This window comes from Charadrius vociferus, unplaced genomic scaffold (assembly GCF_000708025.1).
Source record: "Charadrius vociferus isolate BGI_N301 unplaced genomic scaffold, ASM70802v2 scaffold760, whole genome shotgun sequence".
Taxonomy (NCBI): Eukaryota; Metazoa; Chordata; class Aves; order Charadriiformes; family Charadriidae; genus Charadrius; species Charadrius vociferus.
Window position 1 is genome coordinate 407,349 of NW_009647322.1, and position 21,173 is coordinate 428,521.

A 21,173-nucleotide genomic window follows, 5' to 3' on the forward strand; every position below is an offset into this window, starting at 1 on the left:
CCTTTCATTTTGCCTCTCCATTGATTTTATTACCAGTGTTTCTCTGCTGTATCTTAATCTGGTTCAAAGCAGCCCCCTGCTCTAGTATGCAGATTTTATGTTTTATTATGTGAGAGATAAAACACAGTAATAACAAAACAAGAGAAGTGATCTCAGGGAGGTGTTGAGATACAGCTTTACATTGCGCTTGTGCTACTCTATCATCGTTCCTGTATTTGGGTATGGAAATGTAGCACTATCCTCCATGAAAGAGACTGAAGCAGGATGACTCATTCAGAATGCAAAATAATATTCACACGTTCCTTGAACAGTGGCTGCAGCAACGTAAAACAAAAATTGCAGGGGTGTTTCTTTGATTTGGTACAGCTGTTATCCAAAGATGACATGGAACAATTAGATGTAATTTAAACCAAAACTTTGAGAAGCAAAAGTAACTCCTTTTGGTGAATGATTCTGACACTGTCCTGTTGGAAAAGCCCAGTAAAAATTTGTGGGGGTCAAATATTTATCATGTTCCTAATGACTTTCTAAGCTGCTGTGGGAAGTCTAGGTGATGTAAAAATAGAACAACACAACAACATTGGAAAACAGAAGAAAGCCATCATCCACTCTCATAACACAGAGAGCAACCATCCTTTCAAATCCCTGGGTGGTGGGTTGGGAGCAGAGTATCAGCTAGAGGCTGCCCTTTGTACAGTAGGACTAAAATAGATGCTTGGTGAAGAGGCTTTGGCATACTGTGTGAAGCACGTAACTTTCCTAATTGCTTCTGGGTTCTCACTCGTTTCCCACTTTCACCTTTATCTGCTTCACAGAGAAGGCTTCTGAATAGAAAAGAGCACGAAACAGTCGCAACTAAGATCTGGGGAGGGAGGGAAAGGTTTTGCTGGCATCCAATGTCACATAGGTCCTCTCCTCCACCTCTCCTCCTGGTTTTGGGTGAAGTTCCAGATTTGGAGCCTTTTGCAAAGCTTTCTTTGCTGCCAACATTGAAAGATTTAAAACAAACAAACAAACAAAACCCAAAGCAAAACCACAACCAACAAAAAAGCCAAACAAACAAAAAACAGGAAGATGTTGGGAGTAAAGGTGTCAGGAGGAATGCAAAGAAGAGAGCAATGTCTAAACACCTGTTAGTGAAGAAAATTTAGAGAGCCTCTGAGGTTCTCTGGTGCTTGGCAAAATCTCTTACCTTTGAAATTCATTTTCTTCCTCTGTCCCTTATCCTCAGGCTATGCAGCAGCTGTTTAGGATGTGTTTTATTTCTTTTTTTTGAAGTAACAAAGTTTGTTACTGCAAAGAGTTCTTACTGTGAATTTGTTTTGACCATTTGTTTCTTTTTTCAGCCTCTATTTTGCTCTCTTTTCAGGCTCACAGCTTCGGTGAAATCTATCGTATTTTTATAACTCATTTTTTCATCTACAATGAAATGTCTAGTTGTAGTGCCAGGAAAACTTTATCTCAACTGTACCTGATATGGCATAACTTAATGGGTGTAAAAGTGTGCAAGGAAATCTTTTCTCCCATTTATTTTTCAGTGTCACTCAACAGAGAATACAAAGGCTCTCCTTGAGTCATTTTTGCAGCATTCATAGGCTTGATGCAATCTTGACAGTTTCCTGAAATGTTTTGCACACGCGCACGAGTTTCTTCCATAATAGAGAAAATGTGCCCGTTTTCTTCCTTTGTGGACTCCAGTTTGATTTTTGACACTCGGACCTTTTTGGAGCCTGAATCCAGCTATGCAATTTCTGTCTCACTTTTTTATTTTATAGTTCCTTCTAGCTGTGTTCATGTCTATAAGGCATTATATCGAATTTTCTTTAACTGGCAAATTTGAAATTAAACTATTTCTTTCTCTTTGGCTTGTACTGCAGTTTCTCCAAGCCAGGGGTGGTGCAGAACCAGCATAGGAATGCATAGGAATGGCAAGGCTTCCCAGTTGGTCATGGAGCAGCACTGCTTCTGGGTTGCTGACTGCCTCAGACAAAATTCGGTCATTTAGCTGGGGGAAGGGGTAAGGTTTATGAAAACTGAGCCTCCACATACAGTTTCCTAAATTCAGCCTGATACATTGTGTAAATGTTGGATGTGGAGGACAGTACTTCAGCTCATGGGTTCTTTCTTCAAAATGATTATATTCTATTTTGATTCCTCCTTCAGATTGTCCTGGAGAACAGCAGTCGAGAAGACAAGCATGAGTGCCCATTTGGCCGAAGTAGCATTGAGCTGACAAAGATGCTGTGTGAAATACTGAAAGTAGGAGAGCTACGTAAGTTGACCTGTTTGTTTGACCTCTGAGAACCATGGAGTGAGTTCAGTGATACCTAAAGTTTATTTCAGTGCAAGAATTTTTTTCCAAGAATCATTTCTCAGTAGGGTTACATATTGAACGCTGGCATTCAAAGTGACTATCTCTGTTTTTCTGTGTCTCTTACTGGTTTATGGGCATACCAGGGATGAGAGTGGCGTGGGGGAAATGGGCACCTGGTTTTTCGGTCTCTTCTATATGAAGCAGGGCAGTTGCACCATTTCTAGAGGGGTCAGTTCATTTCCCATTGGGTGATCTGGTGTAGGAGACTTGATGGTCTTAGCATTCCACAGGCTTGTCCATAGGTTGGCTTTATGTGAGTATCATAGTCATTCTTTGTGGGATTGCTCATCTAAACTGACATATCCCATTTTCTATTAGATATCTAAAGCTCTATCTAAATACCAGATGATATAGGTATCATTTACTCTAACAGTGTGATATGAAATATTGTATTTTAATACAGAGTAAACAAGCTGTGTTTGGCTTCGATTACAGTCACTTGACAAATTGTTAGTTACTATCAAATAGAGGAGCATGTCTGTGTCTTCATTAATCTAGAGTGTTGGTGTTTAACTCTATCAATACATATACACTTCAGTTACCCATCAATAATGTTTTGGATCCAGGTGCAGTCTGTTTTGGCAGGCACTACCATGAGCTTCATTTTCTTGTTGCACAAGCAGTGGGCATAACTGAGGTGCTTTGTTGCCTTCAGAGACATTTGCTTCCTTTTGAATTTTTTCCCTATTAAAGATTTTTCTTTTACCTTTACACCCAAGTCCACGAAATGTAATGAGAGAAGAGCAATGCAAAAGGCAGCAAGAAGGCCTACAGGTGTCGTTGGTTCTTGTTCCTACCAGGTCTGCAACAGACATCAAAAGCCCTGTTTTAAAAGTATGATTTGGCTGTTACTACATCTAAAGCTTTTAAATCAAGTGTCTTGAGAGAATTTATTGACCAAAAGAAAAATCTATCTCTGTGCAATGGGCCAGGAGAACACCTGTGCATTGCTTGCAGCTTCCAAATTGACAGCGTCTGACAGACCTGGGTGAATGATGTGATGCTTACTTTTGAGTACCATCTTAAGTAAACCAGAGTTACCAAGGAGCATATTCACTATGCCTATAAATAAACAGTTTAGCAACTATTTTAGATGTATGGCAATGTGTTGTGTAAGGTTCAGACTGTAGCAGATACGTTTCCCTTAAAATAACCTTACTGCTGCAGCTGAGGTGTCTAATGCCAAATCATGCATGATAGGTCTGTCTGAATTTTTCTGATGGTAAATGTAGGAGGGGCATATCATCTCAACAAAGCTGCAAGCATATTCGAATGAAGTGCTAAAGATCAATTTTAGTTTTACAAATGCACAGAAAAATATCTGAAATCCAAAGTACGGCTTTGTACCTGGTGGTTTTGTGTATGCCCCATCACTCCACGGGACTTGCACTGTACTTTGCTGCTAAGAAAGATGATTGATCAGGAGGTTAGCCAGGTGTTTCAGATTTCTTCCTCACTGTGTCATAAGAAGTCATTCAATAAATAAGCCTCTTTTTTGTCACAGACAAGTTTTGTCCACATGCAGGGGGCTACCAGTATATAGATTATTTGCCACATGTGGTGCTGTTTGTTTGGATTGCTTCTACCTTCTGCAGGTAGCTGCTTTCATTTTTTAACTTTTTCACTATCTGGTCTTTTAAAGTGGGGACTGTGAATAAAATAAGAGGATTTTGGGTGAGGGATCAGTTACCATACGAAGAAAATATGAAAGGAAAGCTATTTTTACTGTCTTAGCTTTAGAAAGAAAATGAATTGTCATATTTTTGGTTTGGTTTTGGGGTTTTTTGGGGTTGGGTTTTTTTGGTTAGAGTAGCTGTATGGTTTGGAAGTGTGGGGTTAGAAGGAAAACTGAAAAATTCCCCAAGGATATCTCTGGCTAAGGGACGTTACCCGTTAATGTTCTGAAGCCACTTGCTTTGGTGTTATTAAAGCTGCAAGTCACTGGGATGCTGGTGTGCTGGTTTGCAGCAGGCTCCCATGGTGGTTTTTTTCATAGGCGTGTGACGTTCTTCAGAGAAGATTTGATGCTGAGGAGAAGTGCACTGGTGCTTCTGTTGACAGAAACCAGATGTAGCATGACTGACTTCTGTGAAGTCATGCTAATCTACACCCACAGAGCATCTGTCTCTGGATGCGGCAATAAGATTGCGTCGCAGCCTTATATTCACAGGGGACAGAGCTAAGGTTACCTCTAACTCATCTTGACAATTTACCTGTTCACCAGTGTGTTTCCTTAATGGTTTTGTTTATGTGGAACTCTAATTGTCATTTTAAAAGGCTGTAACAAAATACACCTTTAAAATAATGTACAGAAAGCAGATTTCTTGAAAATGGCTGTCACAGATGCGCATCTTAAATGACCTGTGATCAGCAGTATATTTTGTTGAGAAGTGCAAACTGGAACCGACACCTTAGGAAAATGTACATTCGGGTTTATTCATCACTTGAAAATAAATACTGTATTGCTGAATAGGACTGGGCGTCTTAAAAATCAGTAGTTACAGTTCAGAGCAAAAGTGTCCCTGGTAGTTTGTATGTGTTAGGTTTCAAAATATGTATTTAGGCTGCCAGTGTTTCTTTAGAAATTCAAAACTAGTCATTATTGTGTTGGAACATAGAACTTTTTTTTCCTAACAGTTTCTCAATTGTATAATTTAAAAGCCACAATAAATTACCTTTTGCTCATGAAATATTCAGCAGTAGAAACTTTCTTAAAGTGCAGAGTAGATAAAAGCTGCTAGACTGTCTATTATTTATGAAGAGCACTTTAATGCTGATTATATTCCTCTTGCTCCACTGTATTAAATACCTTCAGGCAACAAGAAGACATTTTACCATTTATTTTTGGTCCTTTCAAGCACGCATTCATCCCAGCAAGGACTCACAAGAAAGTGTTAAAGGCATGCCACCTTTCCTGCTTTTGTATTTCCCCAAATCCAGGTACTGGACTTCTTAATTCTTTGACTTTGGTTCCAAAATGCTTATGACTTGGAAATTCATCTTTTCTTCAGCGAAGCATTTAAGCGTATGTTTAAATCTTGTGTAAGTAAAGCAAGCTCAAAAGCAAGCTGTGAGTTGAGCATATGGTAACTGCTTTACAGAAGTGGACTTGAAGAGCAGAGGAGCTAAAACTTAAGAGAAAGCTTGCTGTAGTGTTTAAATAACATGGAAGTTAGAATGAAGCACGTCCATAAGCCTCTTCAAGGAAATCTCTGAATCAGGAAAGCGTGAGATATTTGACTATAATTTTTTTTAATCTTGTCCTACTGTTGCTGTTACAAAGGCATTGAAGAGAAAGGCTTTCCTGAGTACGTTCCGAGGCACTCATCTTGGCAAACACTGTGGTAATTCTGATTTCTCCAGTCGTAGCTTCCTTTGTATATCTCGGCTAACAAGATGATTGGCTTCTTGTACTCTTAAGCCCTGGAGCTGGCATCAGGCAGTAGCACTGTTAGCCAGTGATCAATCCCCCTCCCCCTGTAGGGAAAGGCACTTTGACACTCCACATCCCTGGTACACTGACAAGTTTACAAAGAGCAGAAAGGAGCACGTCATTCATATTTCCTCCTTAGTAGCTATGAAACCTAATGTGAACTCCATCTTGCTTCTTTTTCCTTCAAGTTTCAGTACGTGATGTATGTGCTCAGGGAAGAAGGAATACCCGCCTAACAGACTCCTCACTTTGCTGGGAGGCAGTAACATTGCAGAAAAATATAAAAAATTAAAAACAACATCAAAAAGACCTTCCAGAACTGGCATTAGTAAATTTAATGGGAGATTTGGAGTTTGTTAAAACCTAGTATTTGTCATAAGTAAGAATTTGAGCTCAGTGTTTTGCATAAGCAGCCCTAATCCTCTCTGATCTTTGCCTACAATGCCCAGGTCTCCGTACCTCTGCTCAGCATGGGACACTTCCTACCCTCAAACCCCCTAAAAACTCTCGTTCGTGGTGGAAGGTGGTATTTGACTGTTACCTGATTTATGCAGAACTGGTACAGCTTCCCAGGCTTGTTGCCTTCTTCCTATACGGGTTGAAGTGAAATCATGTTGAAGCTAGTGAGGTGGTTTGTAGCTGATAGAGGAACGATAAATAAATGCTGTGTGCACTGAGGAAAGACAGTGCTACCGCCGGAGCTGCAGTTTAAAGATGTTCATAAGCCAATACCAATCCATGCCTGAAGTTATTCTGTAGTTAAGGCATGTCACACTTCAAGTATTTTTCAGTGTATTCTTGAGCAGGACACAGATGTTCAACTGCCAATGTTCCTATTTGATTGTTTTGATGGGTGGTGTATAGGGGCTTTTGCAAAAATCTGCACTCAAGCTTTATGACAGACCACAGGGTTATATGCCACACATCAGGTATATGTATTGTCCTGAAGCCTGTGCGACATGAACCACTTCTTCACTGGGTTTTCTTGCTTTTCTGTTGTGGGGGTTTCTGACTTGATTAATGTATAGGATTTTTTTCCTCGAAAGAGAAGATCTAAATTACAAAGTATTATAATGCCCTTAATGCTGTTTGTACGTGTTCTTGCCACGGATTTCTCATTGTGATTATTGCCCAGGTTGCAGAAATGAAGGGGTCTAGAAATTCTTACATTATTGTCCCTTTATCAAACAGAACGTGCTGGGCCTTAGAAGGTATACAGCGATGTTCGTGGTTGTGCCCACTGAGATGGAAGGTAATCAAATCTCATGCTTCAAGGAGTAAGCTGATTGCTGCAAGGGTCAGGAAGCACTTTTTCATCTTTGCACAATTTTTCCTGTGCATTGCACAATCCATAGTGTGCAGCATAGTTTGTTCCTGTTGGTCTTTCCCTGAAAGCATATTGGTCACTGCAGGATCAGCATTCTAGACCTGAGGGCTCACCTGCTTTGATTTTCCTTTTGCTACAGCAAATTCAATATTTTTATAACTGAAGGTCGTATTTTAATTTTTTTTCCCCTTGCTTGAAAGCTAATTGTCTTTTCATCCTCCTCTTCTTCCTCTTCCTCCTCTTTCTCTTAAATTTAAATAGAATAAAGCCCCAGAAAGAGTAAATAAAATTAGATAAGGGAATTCTTAGTATTCTTACACTTCTTGCAGTTTCATTTTCTGGAGACTGAAGCATTTTATGAGTCAGGAAATGTTTGTTAGGAAGACGAAAAACTTTTCTCGCAAAAAAGATATTCAGTGAAAGGTAGCAATTTCTGTTTCATCCTGAACTTTTATCTTATCTTTGGACTTTGATAAAATAACTAAAAAGAAATTCTAACCTCCTTTGTCTTAGTTTTTTACTGCATTCATTCTTACATATCCTCTTTTTTATGCTCTTGCCCAGGCCATCACCACATCAGGTAACTCCCAGTCACAGCAAAAATTAAGCAGATCTTGAGTGAAGGCTAGCAGATAAACAACATTTGAAAACAATTTCAGTAGCAGTGAAAGGGAAAACAATTTCTAAAATAATCCATATTGATCTTCAGTTTTAAGGTTCCTTTGGAAACATTACTAGCAAATTATCCATTCCTGACTATAGGGACATTAAATATGCTTGTCCTTCTTGATGCTAAGCTAATAACTTTCTGAGTAGTCTGAATTGTACTTTTCTTGGGTATGATAGCAGAATCTTATTTTATCAAACAGTCCTGTTCCTGTGTGCTGGCACGGTCCCTCAGGAGAGACAGAATGAAACTCCCTTTTTCTAGGGAGATACTAATTTCTTTGCAACTAACCTCTTCTTGCTCTTTCTAAAAATTCTTACTTCATGTTCATGGTAAACTCTCAACAAAATACCTCGTGTAAGCTTTGTGCACATGAGCAAAGGAGCTGCAGGCATCTTTTTAGCAAGATGTTTAATTTTTACCTCTGAGCGTTAGTGAGACAGATTTTGGAATGTTACTTTCTACAAGTGGTGCTGTTGGCTTCAAAGTTGGTACAATGTTGGCTTCTGGGTCAGTTAACTAGACACCCCGGTCTGTCTATAGCCTCCTGTGGTTTTTCCTATTGTCTACAGCCATATGTCTGCTCTTTGATCTCTTTGGATCAGGGATCGTAAATTGTTTTGTATATGTAAAGTGCTTAACTTTATTATGTTCCGGGCGCAGGGTTCTTTAGCTTCTCTTAAAATGACATTTACTCAATTTTCAATATTATTATTAATAATAAGAACTGTGTGGGAACTCAAAAAAACACTTATAGGCAAGCCAGAGACGTGGATGTAAGGGATTTTTTTTTAGAAATTGATTAATGTATCCAAAAGACAACAAAGAGGTAACTTGATTAAGCGTGAAGAGTTCTTTCATCTGGTAATGAAAGAGAGAGAAAGAATCAAGACCTGGAAGTTAAAGCCTGGTAAATTCAAACTGGGAGTAAGGTATAGGCGTTAGCTGTGAGGATGCTGAACTAAGGAACTAGCAGAACAGAAAACTGAAGAATGATGAGAGAAGACAAAAAAAAAATATCTTGATGTCGATTTCCTGTGATTATCGGAAGCTATGGCTTCGGCAAATTTGATAGTGTGGTAGAATAACAGCTCTAACTTGTTTTAATGTGGTTACTGGAACCCAATTCTAGGTTTTTTAATTATTTTTTTTTTACAGGCTATAATGGACGATGTAGTAGCTTAAATGGCTGAGCAGGTGTGGCAGCAAACAAAAAATATTAAAATATTTTGGATTACTGCCATAGGAATAAATTGCCATAAATTAAAATATTTTGGATTATTGCCATAGGAAAAGGTATGGATAAAATAAAATCTGCAAAATCTCTTCCATTTTGAAAACTCTGCATCTCTTCTGAGCTTGAAGAACGTTGTTAGCTGTTCATTCTGTGTGTTCTACAGCACTTCTTTGTTTCCGAAGAAGATATAAGTGAACACTGAAAAATACAATAACAAACTTCCCTCTTGCACTATCAAGCATTGGAACAGGCTGCCCAGGGAAGTGGTTGAGTCACCATCCCTGGAGGTATTTAAAAGACAGGTAGATACGGCGCTTAGGGACACGGTTTAGGGGGGGGACTTGGTAGTATTAGGGTTATGGTTGGACTTGATGATCTCAAGGATCTTTTCCAACCAGAAGGAGACTGTGATTCTAAAGGTGTCTGCCTGGAAGAAGGAAGCAATAGGCAAAAACTTATAGCAAAATTCAGGCTTTTAAAGTCCACTTACAAATCTGCAGGACGAAGGAGCTTCATACAGCTGAGATACAGCCAAATGTTTGTTGCTTATCTGGAACAATTTCTGTTGGGTTGGTCATTGTTCAGGGACAGTTTAATGCCTAACAGATTGACATGAAGAGAGAAATCATCTTGGAATCCATTCTGGACCTCCTTATTTCACTTTTGTGTTAATGTTTTATGAATAAGGATTTATTAAAAGTAGCCAAAGCCTCTCGTATTTTGCAGCAAGCTGTGCTTCAAATCTGAAGTAAGCCCTCACGGTTTCACAGCACTGCTGTGCAGCAGACTGGAAATTTTGCAGCTGCTCCTTTTAAAAGACGCATGTAGTTGCTTAATGAATTGTACACAGACTTCAACAATGTATAAAACCCCAATGTTGTTTTAATGGCAACTTTCTGTGTATTTTAATGTTGCTCTGTATATTCCAGAAATGTTTGGGTTGGCAAAGCTAAAGGATTTTCAGTGTGGAAGTAAGACATGTCACAGGTGAAGAGGTGCACTTTGGGTTTTGGTATCTGGAAAAGGCAGAATGATCTGGGGGTTTGAGGACAATTGCACTAGCAGGATGTCTACAGACATGAGAAGAGCATTAACTGCTAATTCCTTTAGTCCCCAAGACACGGCTGTACTTGCAAAGGCTAGAAAATGTGCGATATTCTGGGAAACACACAAGACCTTGCAAATAATGTCCCTTTCCTTGAGCAGGTGAATATCCTTGTAACAGCCCTCTAATGAATTTGCTCTGAGGTAGGGAATGTACCACTAATTGTCCGAAGTTGTTCCTGCACATGAAGCTTCACGGATGCTTGCAAGGCACTGGAGGTACTTCTGGATTGCTATTGACTGTGTGGTCAGGTCCTCTGTCAGAAAGCTTTACTCAGACTTTTAAACTTTGTTTGTTCCAAGTGAAATAGATACCTTTTAAAATTTGAATCCGCGAGGGGAGCTTCTGAGCTTTAAAAGTCTTTAAAAATCAAATTGCCAGGCTTCTGAGAGAGAAGATCAGGCAGAATGCGCGGATGCAGTACTAACCAGGGGTAAGGCAGGCACTGAGTACAGCTTAGTTGCATTTATCTGAAGCTTTTCTCTGGTTAGCGCATGCTGCTTCTCCAGCCATGCACTGTGCATTGTAAACGTGCTGTTTGTGTTTATTCGGGAAGCCATGAGGATTCCTTCTGTTGCTTGGTGGACCAAAGGGATAGATACAGGTGTTCTCAGAAAAAAAAATACGTGAAAGCAGGGAATACTTAACTTCTGTCATAGAATTGTACTTGACTTTTGGCACCACCTGATTCTCTGGAAAGCTGCTTTAAACTGACTGATCATATACCTACTTGAAACTGGTGGAAGAACCGTTTTCATGGAGGGGTTACCCTTGGACATCGATCATTCCTGATCAATTAAAAAGGGAATTTCCTTGATTATTTTTTTTTTTGTACCTGTTTTCTCAGAGTTGATCAAAACAACAATGAAAACAGAGTAATGAGAGCCTGAGATCTTAATCCATTTTCTTTGTTATTTGTCATTCACTAGGAGTATTTAATTGTTAAACATGATCAAACTGCCCTTAATGTCCTTTGTGGTAAATCTTTACCAGTCAAGCTCTGTCTTTGCAAGTAAAAATAACAGTAATGGTGAGTAACCTGAAGGACTGGAGCTGTGCTATTAAGGCAACACAGATTTTTAACATTGGGTTACTCATGTACGTGTTGAAATACCATCCGTCACTTTCATTTCTGTTGAAATGCTTGCTAATGAAAAGCTTAAGAAAATTAGTTTCTAACAATTAAACTTCACTTGCCCCTCTTGAAGAAGCATAGATTAGCTGGAACTGTGACAGGAGAAAGCTATGGAGCCTCAGGCCTTTTCCAGACCTTAGAGATGTTCACATTCAGCAAGAACTTTTAATAGCGCTCGCGAAGTAAAATAATAACAGGAGTCTGCGGGGTTATATTTTTGCTCTATTCCATGAAGAAGGATTCAAAAAGTGAATTCATTCTTGAAACTGCCCTTTCAGCTTTACTTCTTTACTCTGCATGTGGCATTCTCTATTCCTGGATTAGCACAGACTTTGCATAAATGCTTAAATGTTGTGAATGCATTTTCATGGTGGATTTCTTTATATGTGACAGGGAATTGAATTCTGTGTTTCATAACATTTCTGGTTGCTTTGTGTTGAAGTTTTGCCATGGCTATCTTCTGTGAACTGAAAAATAACTTCAGTGTAATTTTTAAATATAAACCTTTAATACCTGCGAGTAAAGGAGAGGGAAGGAGATTCGTGATTTTGGGAGAGCAATTCCAGATAGCCTGGAGAATTGGCTTATGGCATTAAAAGAACTGTAAATGTGATGTAGTGTTGTGGGATGGAGCCAGGAGGTGAAATCATGACCTCCTAGAAAACTCTGCATTAGGGAACATAAGTGTTGAGATGCCTGGCCTGTTTTTTAGCTAGCATAGCTAGACTTTCCATTTTGGTATTTCATGAGAGTTTTGAAAGAAGACGGCCCTAGTTCTTCTTGGGGGCATACAATTCCTCTCATGCTTCTTTTGCTCAGTGTCTCAGGAGGTCCGTATGTGCTCTCAGGGCACCGCTCAGCAACAGCAGTCTCCTGTAATTCCTGCTCACTGTTTTTTTGGACAAATCAGAGCTGCACTCTTTGTACACAGTAGTTGTGTGCCTATATAGGCTGATAAGTCATCAGAGGAATATAATTACATGCTGCCTCCTCCAGGAGCCCGTCACAGTAGGCAGTTTGTTAATAGGGAGACATGCATACATGCACCCATACAGACTCTTGGTCTTGGTCTTTGAAGCCAGGTTGTCGTATGAATTTAGGCTCCCATAATTTTTTTATTTCTTGCATTAGGGATATCAGAACAAAATGGACCTCTCTATGAAGAGTTATTAGATATGTAGATTCTTTCTGACGAGTTGTTAGTGGCCCCTAAATACCTTTTAATGTACTGTGACCCTTTGGCACAGAGAGCTGTGACCCTGTTCTGGATCTTTCGAAGTTGTTTTTGAAGGAAAAATTCATGGCTCAGTTTAGAGATATCTCTATTTTTTTCCCTTAAGTCTTGTTCGCTACTGAAGTTTCTACTGACTTTATTCTTTTTCTTGCAGTTTCAAATGCTGTGTATTAACTGGCCTCCAGCAGTTTTAGGTTCCCACTCTTTCAGGATCAAGCTATCTGCTTATTTTTCCTGGGCCTTTGTGTTTTATATGTGCACAGCTTGCTAAGTTACTTGCTAATAATCCCCCAACTGGCTGGTGGCTCTATTTTCTTCCCTAATTACCACTACAGAGCATCAGTTTAATTATTCTGTCGAGCCTCTGAGAAAGGACTTAAAACATGCATCAGCCCTATCCAGCTCTATCAAAGACCCACTTGATGACAGACACTAAAAAACCCATACAGTAATAATGTTAGCTATAGGCATGTATGAAGTGACTGATAAGGAGCTAAGGAAAAGTGATGGACTCTGTTCATCTGAAGTAGGTTATCGAAAGACAAAAAAGAATTGGTTGTTTGTGTACATCTGAGCATGAAAGAGCTTGTTGGTGTGACACTGACTTTCTTAAACTTTTTGCAGTAAGTTTTCTTCTGGTGGATAATAAGTCCTTTGGTCATTTGGTTGCTCTTTGGGTGTATTTTTATTATTTTATTGTGCCTCCCAGCACAAAATATAGTTGGTATTTGCATAGTAAAATTCTAAAGCAGATTTCTGATAGTTTGTTCTTTGGGCCTCTCCCAGCACTCAAGCACCAAACTTAGCAAAACAGAAAGCAAAGGTAATCGCCTTATAGCCATACATTTCACTTGTGTTCGTCTTAACATTGAGAATATATTTTGCCCTTCATGTGTTCAGCTATCCATAATTTTTGGTGTCTGCTGTAGAATACAATTTATTCATCCTCATCAATGACAGGACATTGTTTAGCTGAACGAAATAGGACTGAACACAACAGAACTCAGCTCAGGTTTATCACAGGGTGGAGGAGAGCTCTCGAGACCGTAGGCTGTCACATTCCAAGTTGTGGGCTGCGGAGTATCTCAGTGAATAGCTCAGTTGCTATTCTCCTGCGGTTTTTCGAGTAGACAGCAAACCTCACCTCAGACGTTACAGGGTGTCTACCTAAGCAGGAAAAGTTACCTTAAGTCTTAAATCAGAGGCAAAAAAATTGGCTGAGCCATAACATAGGAGTGTTACTGCTAAATGTGTTTTGCTACAGGTGGAGACTGCTATCAAAACAGATGAAACCATTTTGGAAGAGGAAAAAATTATCAGAGCCAGTGCCAATGAAAAGTAGTAGTGAGGATGTGAATCGTTTTCCAGAGAAAATGGAATAACTTAGGCTTTTGATTTTTATGCTTTGCAAGAGAAAAAATTCTTATGATTCTTGACTTTAAAAAAACAAAAGGAAAGAAAAGAACAAAAACCCCTCACCCACCCCCCGTTTTTTTGGGTTGTTTTTTTTTTTATAAAGCATAAAGGCTTGGGATTTCAGAGGTGACAGAACTGCAGGTATCAAACAAAGACAAGCTTTGTGTGGAGCCATGGTGCAGCTTGACCGTTACTGTGAAAAATAGGGAATTTTTTGTTCTAAAAAGACTTTAAACTTTAAGGACAGTGTAGCTCTCAGCTTCTTAGTTTTATTGCCTGCTTTTCCTGTATCACTATTTTTCAGATAGTTTTGAAAGAGGCTTGTGAACAGACTGGAGCAATTCCTGCAGTGACCAGCTGCAGGTGCTGTTAGAACTCGTGGCCTTGGTACCAGACTAAGGACTTAGATGGTGGTAGTTTTTGCCTAAATTAACATCCTAGAGTCCAATATACTTCCAGTCTGGAAAGTTCACTGACTTTTCATATCGTAATCCACGATCAGGATTGTCATAAGCCTGTCATCTGGAAGGACTAGGGCATCACTGATCTGCAATAGTATTTTGTTGATGTGCTGTATTTAAAGGCATTAGAAGTCTTGAGGATTATTTGTGAGATGTTCTTGAGCTTTACAGGCCGATGTTTGGAAGTGCATCCTGGAATTCTTCTCTTCCTTCAGCTTTCAACAGTGAGCCACCAGCTACCCCTTCCGTTTCCTCCACCTTCTGTGTAGCAAAGGGTAGTTATAATAATTATTTCCTTGTGTATGAAAATTATACATTTTGGGTTTTGTGAAGATGTAGAATGTCTACAGGATTTGCAGCGCAGCTGGTCTAGAACTCAACCTGTTGTATTCTCTGGCTGTGCTTTATTTGTGCGATGATGAGGTTCCATTTGATCCCCTGTCCCTCCTCCTGTTTTAAATAGCACATCATCATGGTTTAAGGACATTGGAGTTGCGTTTTCAATCTTTTTCTTAATATTTGCATATTAATAAGTCATTGAAAAACATTATGTAAATTTTATATCATGGTGAATATATTATCAAATCAAATGGCCTTTAAGGGTAATTGTAGAAAGCTACTGTCAGCTAGGGATATGAAATTTGAGTGTATTTAACTTTTTTCCCATACAGTTAAGTACCAAAGACATGGAATTGATAGAGGCATTTCAGAAATGTCACTAAAATGTTGGAGAGAAGGCATACCTTGTGGGCATTTCGGGGGGTTGGTTTGGTCATTGGTTTGGGGTTTTTTTGGTGGGGTGGGTTTTTGTTTTTGTTTGTTTGTTTTTCCTGTGAAGTCATAGTTGGCTTTTTACAAATATTTTGCCTTAAAGGTCTGTTTTGGTTGCTCAAGTTAAAGACATAAAACTGTTCCAGTCTCTGCATCTGCAACTTCAAAAAAGTTTTTGTATGTAAAAAGTGTTCTCTTTACCAGGCAATGGAGAGCAAGGGGAAGAGGTAGTCTTTTTCCATTTTAAAATAAAAGTATGATTCTTTTGATCTCAATAAATGGAGTTTCAAGATGACACCAAATATGGTGTGACATGAGAAAAGTTCCATTTGTTGGAACTTCTGGGTTAAGTAGGTGGGACACTAGGTAATGATGGATGTGTTAGGGTGAAATTTTCAGGGACCTTCATGAGAATTAGGATTTAAAATCTCATTGCATTTACATCCTTTAAACTTCCCAGTTAGCTGCAGTAGCAGCTTCATCTTGCATTATTTAGCTTTGAAAAGCTGAGTTGACCCTCAGACAGACAAATTTACGCATCATCTCAGCACACTGGAAGAGCTATTTCTGTCCCTGCTCCCTGACAATGAACAAATAACCAAGCATTTCCATCATCAGCAGTTCCTTTCCTCCTCTTTTCCACCCCCAGTTTCCAGGGGTGGGTGGTGACAGCTTGAAGTGATTAGATATATTTTCAGATACCTATTCATTTTGAAAATTAAAAAAAAAAAAGTGTTTTTCCTTGTCACAGCTAAATTATGAATTTTTAAATGTTTCTGTGGATGCTTTGGTAAAGCTGCCACAGTTACTTTCTTCTATTATTCACTCCAGTTTAAAACTTCCTCTGCAGTGTGTGTTCCTTTTGTTTTCCCATTAAATGAACTTCTCCAAAATCCAATATTATTGTACAAGTATTAATGGAAAGCAAATCTTCACATGCATGGACAGTCACACCACAAGTGGTGCGTTTTATTGGGGATTGGATTTCACTTAGTACAGCAGGGGACAATATTCCCAAAATGCCTTGCCAGAGCATTGGCATAGACACAATCGTAAAGGCTGGAGAAAGAATCTGCTGTCACCCTCTGCAGCGGGATATGCACAGCACATGTACATACACAAAACGTCCCATTGCATAGCAGCTGATTTACTCAGATACTAATTCTCACTTCCTTGTGAAATTCAAAGTTACAGTAAACTTCCCCAGGATTTTTTCCTCATGTATAAAACTCATGTTTATCCATTCACAGAAGGATATGATTTGCATAAGGAATTGAATTGCAGTGTATGTGTCTTGAAGTATATTTGATCCCACCATGGTTAAGCAAAACCTACGTATTGTTTTTTAAGAACAAGATCTAGACAAAAATAAAGTGCATCTTGTTGCTCATGGGAAGGCAGAAAAAAATTACTATGCCAGCTTGTTCTCACTAGGCTAAGCTGCCCCAGTGGAGGAAACCTTTACATTTGGTATGATGAGTTCATATGATCTGGTTGTACCAGGGTATGAGAGGATGTGGGTCGGATTCTCTTTCTACCCTCTTTGTGTCCAAATGCCCTTGACCTTCTCCCCCAGCAGAGACAGCTTTTTACAGATGTGGCTATAATATTACTGGGTTTTGTAGCTGAATGAAAAGCTCCTTAACTGTATGAAGTTCCACAACTTGCTGTAGATAGCGAACAGCTGCGTGAGGATTTGCTGTCTTATGTGTTCTTCCAGTATCCGTTTCACCAGCAAGACCACAGGTTAGCAAATGGGTTAAAAGCTAGGTAATTAATCTACTTTTCTTCCAGCTGAACTAAAGATGATGTATGCAGTGACGTTTAAAACACAGATGCTACCTGAGTAAACGTATGACCCCAATACATCTTTGAGGATTTGTGTTTGTACTTAACTGAGCTGAGACACGATCCCAGCTCCTTTCCAAACTTTCCATATGAGTCTAGCCTTCCCTGTATCGCCCTCTGGGTCTGATGCACAGAATACTGCCTCTCTGTAGCAATTAATGATTATATACCTGTCAGGAGCCCCAAAACACATCAGAAGGCAGAAGAGGAGGCCAGAACTGCATCCCATTGACAGTTTCAGGGAGCTCTATGCCTTAACATGTCTGGTATAGCTATTTCTTTAAAAAACAAAAATAAAAATTCCTCCTGGTGCAGTTGTATTGGGAAAAAATTAGCATGTGGAGCAAGCCTGTTTTATTTCCTTTTTATCAAACATTCATTTTGAAGGCTAGGCTTCTCTAAATCATCTCATTAGTGGGAGCCCATCTGCTCACATTTCTTCCAAGATAGTCTAACGTGTGTGTTGCATGTATGCATGTGTGCACAAAGGTTTCCAGTTCTAGTCCGTGTTGTTTCCCATTAGGCTTCAGACAGGAGAAGAAAGATTAATGATTTGGGAAGAGGAGAGCAAGCTGCATGCACTTGAAAACTTGTCTGGAATGGTCTAACTCTTCTGCTTCAAATAACAGCCGTGTATGAATAATGAGAAATTTGCTCATTTAAGCTATGGTAATGATGGTTCTTATTGATTGTACCTGGGCCCTGATGTAAAGCAAAGTAAGATTTGTTTGTCATGTGCTTATATATCACAGACTTTTTTGTCCTATTTTCAAGTTGTGCCTTGCTTAGTATGGAGTGAAACCCTCCATACGGAATGTTTCAAAGAAATATTTGTTCCAGTATCTTGAGTTTTGCAGTATTTGCATCCAGACAAGCCGTATTACAGGACCTCTTGTGGCAGTGTCCCTTTTACTGCAATGGAGAGATCAGTCTGAGATCTGAGGGAGAGTGTTCATCTCGCTCCTCGCACTCCTGTCTGAGAAATGAAGACAATCATACAGCAATAGGACTTCTGTTTTCTGACTTCTGTTTTATTGCTTAGACATTTCAGAGCTGATGTGAGCTATAATCTGAGAACTCCCAGGAGCAAGACTGCAGCTTTTTCCCCTTTACCACCTGTGTTTCTCAAGTGTCACAGGCTTTTATTACAGCCCTATTGGAAATCTCAGGAGCACCATTCAGTCAGAATAGATTGATGGTGTTTTGAATCTTGTGGTCTCAAGAACGTATATTCAGTCTTATTTTGGTGCATGTATAAAAAGCTGATTGTGTTTTTAAGATGCAGAAGAATCTATTTAGTGACAAACCGTTAATGCTGATAAACAGCCTACTCGCATTTCTTGCAGATGTGTTCTTTATTAAAATCTCTTTGATCTGTCATACCTTAAACCTTGAATTTCTAAGGTCAGATCAAGGATGTGTTCATTGATATTACTGTGTTCTGAAGAGAAAGAAAAAAGAAAGTAGGGCATATATATTGGACCTACTTCTAAAAAAAAAAAAAAAAGTAGATCTCTGTCTCATTTGTGTCAGAGATGAGAATGACAGCTGTCAGTTCTGTTCTAGCTGACACATGTTCATATTGTGTAATCGTGTTTCCAGCAGCTCTGCAGTGGGTTCCACTAGGCTTTCTTGAGAAGATTTCATCTGCAGTTGCATGTGCTGGAAGCTACATTTATTTTTTTAAATGGAAGCTTAAAAGTTACATACACTAGGGGATGTCTTTTTAAGCGTGGTAGACACAGATACATCACAGCAAAAATAGATAGGAATTAGGCAGTGGCTGAGGCTTCGTCCAGCAGTCACTGGTAGCTTTGAATGCTTCAGTTCTGGAGCACTTTGAGTCCAAAGTCCACGGGCTCAATTTTCAGAGTTCAAAGTCCATGGGGATCAGTTTTCAGAGTGCTGAATCACCTTGTCAGAAAACAAGGCCTTTGCTACTTTCTACCACCCAGGTGGAAGGCCTAGAAATTAACTTTTAAAAGCCAAAATCAGTACACTTGGTAGAGATTTTTCTGCTCTTGAGACATTGACAGTGTCTTTGAAATACATTAGGTTTGAGCGCAATTTTTGTCATCTAGGAAAAAATGTAACACTGGCAGTATTAAATATGATGGAGTCATTACTTCTGGAGGTGAAATATCACCATTGTACCAAATTGAAATCTTTGTTCTGAGACATCACTTTCAAGGAAAATGCATGAGCCTGTCAGTATCTCATTTCATCTTAAGCTGGGGGGAATGTAGTCCCCTGGAACAGACGGGAATATCCCAAGTAACTGTGTGAGCGCTGTGGTATGAGGAAGAAGAATTAAGGGAGAACAGAAACAGAAGGGGGGTGTTAGATATGTGATGTAAATGGATGCTGACATAACAGTACAAAAAAGTCAGTTTTCCATTAAATTTTAAGTCTTTCTGCCTCCCCTTCCTGCCTCCTACTCTTAAAGTCATTCTGTTTCACAGTGTGGATTGGTCAGTTGGCTTTGAGATAATTGGTTTCTGGCAAGCCAGTTTAGCTTTTGTGTTGAATGAAGATGGATTTGAGTAGATACATGCGTGTGGCTAGAAAAGGAAAGAACTGATGGATTTTGTAATGGTAGGAGCAGAAACCAGATTGACCTGTGGCACTCAGAAGAACAGAGGTGAGCAGGTGTGACAGTAGCACATCTGGTTCAGTAACTAACGTGAAAGTGGCTAAGATGGCAAAGGGGAGGAGCTATTTTGTGTGAAAACATGTTGAGTCTTCCTCATGTTGAATGCTTATAGGCTTGTGCTGATTTATTAAATGATGTAGATTTGCCAGCTTGAGCTCACAAATTCCATTCCACTAACGAAATTTAATTTTTCGGTGTGTGACTTCTAATTGGCAATATCATAGCCAGCCTGGAATTGGCACTTGGTGGCAGGAGCCAGATGTTGCTGAGGCAGGTGTCACAAACGATTTTTTAAAATTAATTCTTGGTGGTTGGGGGCCTGGTTCTAGTCCAGCTTTTACTGAATTGAGGCACATTTATGAGAGGTGCAATGAAGGTTACGGTTGTTTAAATGTTCTTGTAATAAGGCCTATTATTTCTACCTGTTTGGAAGCCTTTAACATTTGATGTGATATGTTTCAGGTTATTAGTCAGTGGAGTTTTTGTCTTTTTGGGTTTTTTTGTTACGGCTTTTAGTAAGACATACCTTAACTCCATCTAACCCAGTTACACCGGAGTAACTCAGGGCCAGGGCAGTAACTTTCCCAGTGTCCTATGAATTGTTAGAGCCAAGGGAGATAAGGCCAGGTGTGGGTACAAAGCTGGCTAGGGTCATTTAAAGAAAGCTTATCAGCCTCTGGAGAGGATTGACTGTTGTCATCGTAAATGCTTGAGACTGGAGTTGTACATGTTGCAGAATGGTGTCAGCGCATGCAATCTGGTTCCTGGGTTGCAGAAGGTTCTATTTCATGTTAGGTATGGATTGATGGCACAGAGTCACCATCCCAAACAACAGGAGCCCACGTCTTCCTTTCAGCTCCAATGTCAGTGGTCTTTGAAGTGACAAATGATGTTTCTTCACAGTTGGTGGGTTTGTGGTGAATGTCTATATTGGTTGAATATGTTCAAGGTTGTAATTTACTTCCCAGTTAAAAGCTGGATAATTTTTTGTGTGAAATTTTCTAGTCTCACCCAATTCTTTTTCTTAGGATGGATAAATCAAGTTACCATAATCAGGACTGTGGTGTATTATTGCTATAATAATGGTCACTGTTATTACTACTATAACATTACATATAGCATTTTATATCATTACATTTCAAAGCTTTATTTAAGAAGAGGTCAGTATTGTTACTGTGATTTTGTAGGTCACAGCTGACTGTAATAGAGCTGCTGATAACATCTAGGCAATAACCTCTTAAGACTGCTGGTACCGCTAAAATCTTAATGGATCACATTGTGTCTAAACTTCATGTTGATGCACAGTGGAAAGTGGTCACAGTTGCTTTTCTCTGCTCTTGGAAGCCTGGTTTTATTGCAATGTTGGCACAGAGGCATTGGTACTAGAATAAAAAGATATTGTAGACCTCCCTCCCTCCCTTCTACTGACTCTTAAAGGACAGTCAACATACAGGGATCGCACGGGGCTCCGTTAGCAAAGACTTTGTGGAAGTGCCCTGTCTCTGCGCCAGG

The 21,173-nt window shown here is 39.4% G+C and overlaps 1 protein-coding gene across 4 annotated transcripts in view; it reads left to right on the forward strand.

Annotated features, from left to right (window-relative positions):
• The window catches only part of ELMO1 (engulfment and cell motility 1), a 261,737-nt gene that overhangs the window by 106,171 nt on the left and 134,393 nt on the right, over positions 1 to 21,173 (forward strand). For all 4 annotated transcript variants that reach the window (XM_009880069.1, XM_009880067.1, XM_009880068.1 and 1 more), the window contains one exon: positions 2,164 to 2,272. In XM_009880069.1, coding sequence (XP_009878371.1) covers positions 2,164 to 2,272 — 109 coding nt within the window. The remainder of the gene's footprint in view (positions 1 to 2,163; positions 2,273 to 21,173) is intronic.